General features: G+C 50.3%; 1 protein-coding gene across 1 annotated transcript in view; it reads left to right on the top strand.

Moving 5' to 3' along the window:
* LOC111256239 (putative F-box/FBD/LRR-repeat protein At2g05300) overlaps nucleotides 1-4,576 on the top strand; it is a 7,482-nt gene extending 2,906 nt beyond the window's left edge. The window contains exon 2 of the mRNA XM_022823905.1: nucleotides 4,304-4,576. Within this exon, the coding sequence (XP_022679640.1) occupies nucleotides 4,304-4,576 (273 nt within the window). The remainder of the gene's footprint in view (nucleotides 1-4,303) is intronic.
* The last annotated feature ends 3,166 nt before the right edge of the window (nucleotides 4,577-7,742 follow it).

Genomic DNA, 7,742 nt, shown 5'->3' on the forward strand with positions numbered 1-7,742 from the left:
CAGAGCAGAAGCATGAGATCGACGGCGTGTAGTTAGGATGAATCGGCTGCCGGCACGTGGGCGCCTGGGAGGCTCGGAGTAGCAGTAGAAGTCGGTGGCGTCGCGGATGAGAGGAGTCTGGGCGTCCCTAGGTAGATGAAGTAGGAGGAAGAGAGGGAGGAGAGAGAGGCTGACAGGTGGGCCCCGCAACTGACAGGCGGGGCCCACAGCTAACGGTGTTAAAAGGACATCATCCCAACCCTCTCAACTTTTTCAACCAAACAAAAAACTGGGTCGGCTCCAACCCACTCATCCAAACACGAGCTGGGTTGGCTCCAACCCACAAAAGTGGGTCGGCTCCGACCCGACCCACGTCGTTCCAAAACCAAACACACCCTTTGTGTATCGTGAAGGTCAATCTGGGCTGATTGCCCCTGTGATCGATGAAGCACAAGCACATGATTTATCAACAGCTGACCCCTTTGTTGGGTTTCATGCTCGGTCGCATATAGGCTACACCATTTTAATGGGACTTGATTAGTCACTTGTCTGCAGCATTTTGATATTTAGTGTCTCTGTTCGTAGAATATTGTAATTTGTCAATAGACTGATATATTCTGTTATAACCAGAGAAGAGCTTGTTGGGGGTGTCCACCATTTGTATTTCTCCACATGGTTATCATTGAAATAATTGCACATATCATATTTGCGTCAAGCATGTTGCTTTCTAATCCCTTTGGCATCCATGCAAAATAAATCTCTCTGGTGAGAACATGAGGATATATTATATGCTATGTAGAAGCTAATCTTGTTTCATACAATGTACCAACTTGACCATTTGTGGAACTTTTGTGGTAACCTGTGTCAAGATTACTTGCTTCACCACAGATGTAATGTAAGCAATCTCACTTAATTCTACAATTTGTTTTAACCCTACCTCTCATTAACTCATTTACCATGTTTTTGTAAGTGGCCTGTGTCGGTTATATATTGGTGGTATGCATTGATTTCAACCTATGTTACAGTTCATTTCACAGGTTCTCTTTGTTTTTCCCTCCAGGTTTGTGCATGCATGTCTTTGCTAGAGAAGTAGTGAGGGCATGACTTTCTTTTTTTTTCTTTGTTGAGGGGGTGAGGAAAACTCACAGGTGAGGTAATTCTCCAATCTTGTAGTGGTATATTAGTCTGTTTCTGATCTGTTTCGAGGTGGAACTAGGGCAATCTATGCAGGGTAATTATTTGGGAGTTTTCTGCAGTGTTTTTAAATTTAGATTGTTGGTTTACAGGGTTAGTTTAATTTGTTTTTGTATCAAACGGGAAGGAGAGCTATGCATCATTATTTTAAGAAGAAATAAATATACATGTTGCATTAAATTGGAGACTTGTAATTTTCTCCTCCTTTAAAATAGTTTTAGCGTGTCTGAGAGGTCTTATTCTATCATTAACTGTTAGAGTATATTAGGCAACTCCAGATGTGGTTAGTTTAGGATTGATTGTAATTCCAGGATAATCTTCCTTATCTCTAAGAGAGGTTACTTGCCCTCCAAGCCATGTCCTCATATATAATCAGCCCATGGGGTTCAAGCAATACAACCCACGCATTATACAAAATCTTACATTAACATATGATTAGCCAATTGCATCAGCTGAATTTCTGCCCTAAGACTAGGCTGTTCCTGACTTCATGGTTGGTACACAATTACCATATACTTGCCAGATGCCTTGATATCCGTCTCAACTCTCAAGACACTAGTGCTGCAAAATAAATTAAGGCATAAAGTCAACAAGGTAATTTCATGCCATTCTTTTTTATTAAATGCAAAAAATGCTGGAGCCAATAGGATTTGAGTGTGGAATCTACATTGAGAATAAAGAAATTGTTGCAGAGCAGCGTAGTTTGCTTCAGCTTGAAAAGGGGTTTTTGGTTCATGTCCAAGTTAAACGCTGCCCATGGAGTTGATTAGGGATTGATCAGAAACTTTAACGTCCAAATTGGTAAAATACAACTCTTAGTTATGAGTTGCAGCTTAAGCATATCATAAAGCCCTAAAAAAATTTTCCCTAAAAAAAAACCAAAGATCAACATTTTTGAGGTTTTCAACTTGGAATAGCTGATATGACCTTTTGAGCTTGTTAGTGGCCACTAGGCTAGGTGACATTATTTGGGCTTGTATCTTGGCCACTGACCAGTGAACCCGTGACTAGGCTGGGATGCTGTTATCTGACTATATGAGAAGTCATGAAAAATGCTTCCTTGTTTGATTTTGTCCATGTTCCTATAATATTGTTGAGCAATGACCATTGAACACACTCAATCTTCACCCTTTTCTAATATGTTTGTAATATAAATTCGCATTTCTTGGCACGTCAATGGCAAACGTGCTTGGTGTTTGATTCATGCTGATATATCCGTGGTAAATCATGCGATTCTACGTGGTGCTCATTGTAAATTGAACTAGTTGGCGCTGGTTCAGTAACAATTTTTTTAAATAATTAACAGACTTGTTATAAGAAATCTTAGCTACCTTGTTAACTTTTACAACCATTATTGCATGCATGCTAACAGCAATGGACAGCTTATTTAGGCTACAACCACCATGTAAAAATGAGGTATTTTCTGTATGTTTTGGAGTATAGCCATGAAAAATTGTTGCTGGACTTTGGCCCTGTCCCAGCTAAAGCCGTGACCTGTGACTGTGAGCACACCCAATCTTCAGTTCTTCACCCTCTTCTAATACATGTTGGCCAGACAATGAGATTCAAAGTATTCCATTTTAGATGGATATAAGAAATCCGAGTTAGCTTGTTAGTGACACTCCTTTTCTAAGGTGACATATATGGCCTTTTTTTGTACGGTGGCTTACTAGGGACATGCAGGATTTTGACAACTACCAATGCTTGATGGAAGACATGACAATGCTTTAGAAATTTCATTTTTGCACCTGGTAACTGCGGATGGGCATGCCTTCGGGGCCAGCTCGTTCTACATTCTCACAATTCCTCTGCTATTTGTTTTCTAATTTTCTATACTGGAAAAAGTATATTTTTCATCATTTAAGTATTTTGAAAGTGTGACATTCATTCCATGTCAACTCGGGACGAAATCTCATCAGTGAAACCATCAGTTACTGCAACTGAAAGCTTCAGGCTGAGGCAGTAGCAGAGAGCCTGTGATGTTGTTCCCTTGAGTAATTGCTTTCTGCCGGTGGCTCACCTGGTACTCGTAAATTTAAAACACGAGAAAAACATGAATTAGCTAGGGATTTGTTCATCATTTACAATCGCTGGGACAAATTCGAAACACGAGGCATGCAGCGTTCGTTTGACAAGCTGGACTTTGTCTAAACAAAAATGTTATTACGACGGCAGAGCCATTAGAAAAATAGAGCGTACACCTGATTGGGTTTTACAGTACCTGATCCGGTGCTTTCTCTAAATGGGCTGCCTTGTGATCGGGGTAGTTTTTTTACATGGTCATCATCGTAATCAGCTCATGTTACGGCATGGTCCTTTCACTACTAGAAAATTAGCCTCATGTACCGATCTCATACCCCCTCTAAAATCGGTTGCCCAATCGATACTAAAGAGGCGGTCCTCTAGAGGGTGTGAAAAAATAAAAAAAAAGAAAATCCTCCCAGATAGCCCCGCCCCCGCCCCCACCTCCACCGGCCACCGGCCCCACCCCTCCTCGCCGCTACCGCCACCTGTGCATGCTCCACCCCTCCTCGCCGCTACCGCCACCGGCCCCCGTCCCCTCCACCCCACCACCCCTCCTCCTCCGCCACTGGCCCTCCTCCTCCATCCTTCCTCACCGCTACGCTCCGGCCTGCTGCTACCTCCTCGCTGCACCGCCACCCGCGCCTGCTTGCCTGCTAGAAAGAGGGACGGAAGCAAGAAGAGATAAGCAAGGGGATCGAGGAGATAAGGAAGAGGGACGGGGCAAGCGACATAAAAATTCTAAGTGTTTAGCGCGTTGGATGGCCCCCCACCCCCCCTCTAAAAATTCATCGAGGCTCTGTGCGGTTGGGGAAACAATGGTTGTAGTTCTACACTTCTACTTTGTTGAATGGGTTCAAAAGAAAGAACAGTCAAGCGGAGAGAATCAGGTTACAACGGGGCAAAAAAAAAAAAACACAGACTAGGCCAAGAACGTGCGTACAAGAAGCCCACGAGCCGGCAACTATATAGGGCTGACCCGGGGAGGATCGCAGTGCTGCACGTCTCGATCTCCCTGTTCCGATTCCTGATGGCCACTGGCCGCCGCGCCGCCATGGTGATGGCCACGAGAGCCAAGAAGAGGAGGCTGGAAGAAGAAGAAAAACAGGAGCTCGTCGACGACTTTATCAGCGGCCTCCCCGACGCCATCCTCGGCGACATCGTCACGCTCCTCCCCACCAGGGACGGCACCCGCACGCAGGTGCTCTCCTCTCGCTGGCACCACGTCTGGCGCTCTGCTCCTCTCAACTTAGACTCCAACGCCGACAGCCCCCGCACCATCCGTGGCAACATCCGCGACAGCGAGATCTCGCGCGCCCTCTCCGCGCATCAGGGCCCCGGCCGCCGCTTCCTCCACGAATTCCCGTACATCGATACGTGAACCGGCTCCGCCGCGAAACTGGACTGCTGGCTCCGGTACCCCACCCTCGACAACCTTACTGATCATGATGTTAACCCCTTTGCATTCTATGCTTAACTCAGGGACCACTTTTTAGCATCGTAACGGTGGTGCCCATCGTGAAGATTTTAGCTTTAGTGAATGGGCATCTTAGTATGGATGTGGTTATTGGCTTTCTGCAATGCTTTCCTTGTTGGAGAAGTTGTACATCAAGGTGTCATCATGTCCACCAGCATGAAGTAAAGTGAGGAATTGGCTCAGAGCACTAAAACCTCTCAAAGCGTAAACATGGTTTATCACTCCTGGACCACTGCTACAGCAACCCAGCCGAGGCGCCGCCGTCGCCGCCCCTCGGCTCACCATGCCACCTTACCTCCACCTCCATTTTTATCGCCACCCTCGATCCCTGCCCACACGCAGCGTCCTCCACCGCCTGCACCTCCCAGCCGACGCCGCACGGCCGCTTGCCGTGCTCCTCTTGGCTGCCGCACTCTTCCCCACCACCACGCGCTCTCCCGGCTGCACGCTCCTCCCGACCGCGCTCCTCCTAGCCGCGTGCACTGCCCAGCCGCACTCCTTCCGGCCACTGCACGCTCTCCCGACCTTCGCGCTTCTCTCTCAGCCAGCGCTCCTCTGTTGCCCGCGCCGGCTGCCCGGCCTTCATCCGCGCATGACCACCACCCACCGAGAGTCCGTTGGCAGCCAGGGTGCACCTAGAGGATGAGCTCGTCGGCGACACACGTGAGGAAGACATCCACAGTGAGCTGCCGCTCGTCGATAGATGGCCACAAGCCACCGCCGCCTGGGCCTGTCGGTCCCCCCGCTGGGTAGCGAGGCACAACCACCGCCCAGCACACCTGCCCTTGCCATGCCCATCCCCGTGACGCCCACGGCCATCCACTCCGTCCTCCCTTCTCGCTCTGCCGCCCGCTCCCCTCTAGCGCCACTGGCGAGGTGTCGTTCTTAGCGTCGCACCCGCGGTCACTCTCCTCCTTGTCGGCGGGCCGTCGCCGGCCGCCACCCTTCATCATCGACGGATCCACCCTCGGGGCCACTGGATTCGCACTCGCCTGTGCTGGATCCGGCCGCCCATGCCGGCGCCGCCATGGCTGTCGTCTCCGTTGATCGGGCATCCACGTTTGCTTGGACCCGAAGGGGGGGGAGCCGCCCAGCCACCAGGGGCGGATCCAGGGCCCGGGCTGCCCGGGCTGCAGCCCGGGGCGAGACCATGGAGTCCCTTTAACCTATGTGTTGTTTAGCCTAACAAAATGAGACTTAGGAGACAAAATTAGACTATTTTAGGTGTGATTCAACAGCTCAGCCCGGGGCGCAATTCCGTTCTGGATCCGCCCCTGCCAGCCACCGCTATCATTGCGGCTACTCGGACTTCCGGCGGACGGCTCACACGGCAGCACGGCGAAGGGGGAGAGGCTCAGGTTTGGACAATTGCTTGGACTGCTATTGATGCAAAATGTACTGAGCATTGCAATTAGGCAATATAAGTTGCATACTAGAAAATTTGAGCATATTCTATATGATTCGTGGATGTAATTTCCATCTCAGGTTTTGGTCCCCCAATTGCCATTGTGTCTTTTCTTTGTCGTGCACGATTTCCTCAACGAACCATGCCCATGTCCATGTCATCATGTTATACATGTAACAGGGCCCACGTGTACTAGTATTTATTAGTTTATCACCCAAAACAGGAGAAAAAAAAGAAAAGAAAAGAAAAGAACCATCGAGCAATCCCGATCTCGGCATCTGCCGCCAACGCCGCCATCTTTCCAATCCCGCCCGCGCCGGCGCCCGGCGGCGCACCTTTTGTATCCCTCAATCCCACCGTCCGTCCGCCATGGGGACGATCGCCGGAGACGAGTGGACGAGAAGACTGGAAGACGAGGAAGACGAGGAGCTCGTCGACCGCATCAGCGGCCTCCCCGACGCCGTCCTCGGCGACATCGTCACGCTCCTCCCCACCAGGGACGGCGCCCACACGCAGGTGCTCTCCTCCCGCTGGCGCCACGTCTGGCGCTCCGCTCCTCTCAACTTCGACTCCAACGCCGACAGCCCCCGCACCATCCGCGGCAACGTCCGCGACAGCGAGATCTCGAGCGCCCTCTCCGCGCATCAGGGCCCCGGCCGCCGCTTCCGCCACGAATTCCCGTACGTCGACACGGGAACCCGCTCCGCCGCGAAGCTGGACTGCTGGCTCCGGTACCCCGCCCTTGACAACCTCCAGGAGCTCGTGTTCCACTACGGGATCAGGATCCCGCGTGGATGGAGTTCTCTGCCGCCGCCGCCGCCGCTGCCGGAATCGGTGCGCCGCTTCTCTCCGACTCTTCGCGTCGCCAGCTTCGGCGGCTGCGCCTTCCCGGAGGTAAACGCCGCCAGCGCGCCGCTCCACTTGCCGGTTCTCAAGCAGCTGAGCCTTACGCATGCCAAGATCTCGGAGAAGTCTCTGCTTGCCTTGCTCGCCGGCTGCCCTGTCCTGCAGAGCTTGCTGCTGTCTTACAACAGTGGCTGCTCTCGAGTCCGAATTGCGTCTCGCACTCTTACCAGCATTGGTGTGAACCCAGGTCGGGGAGACTCCAGATTGCAACACCTCATCCTGGAGGATGCTCCCTGTCTAGAAAGATTGCTGGTTTTTTCATCCGGGACTCGCAAGATAATGGACATCTCGGTTATCTCGGCTCCAAAGTTGGATATTTTGGGGCCACTCTCTGATGACTTCTCCAGAGTCGAGTTTGGCTCCACAGTTTTTCAGGTATATATATCTGCAACCTTCCCACCTTCATGAGGAATACCAAAAACCCCTTACTGATCATGATGTTAACCCCGGCCTTTGCATTCTGTGCTTAACTCAGGGACCACTTGTTAGCATCGTAACGGTGGTGCCCAGCGTGAAGATTTTAGCTTTAGTGAATGGGCATCCTAGTATGGATGTGGTTATTGGCTTTCTGCAATGCTTTCCTTGCTTGGAGAAGTTGTACATCAAGGTGACTAAACCTATCTACCTCGCAATTGGGTGTTAATTCTTTTGTCACTTGCTATTGCTTCTTCGGTACTTGTTCTAAAGCTGCTACCTTGTCACTGTGTTTATGTTCGTTTTGCTTTTCCAGACAAAATTGGTGGGGTACGAAAATGGGTG

The sequence above is a fragment of the Setaria italica genome, chromosome II (assembly GCF_000263155.2).
Source record: "Setaria italica strain Yugu1 chromosome II, Setaria_italica_v2.0, whole genome shotgun sequence".
In the NCBI taxonomy this organism is placed as follows: Eukaryota; Viridiplantae; Streptophyta; class Magnoliopsida; order Poales; family Poaceae; genus Setaria; species Setaria italica.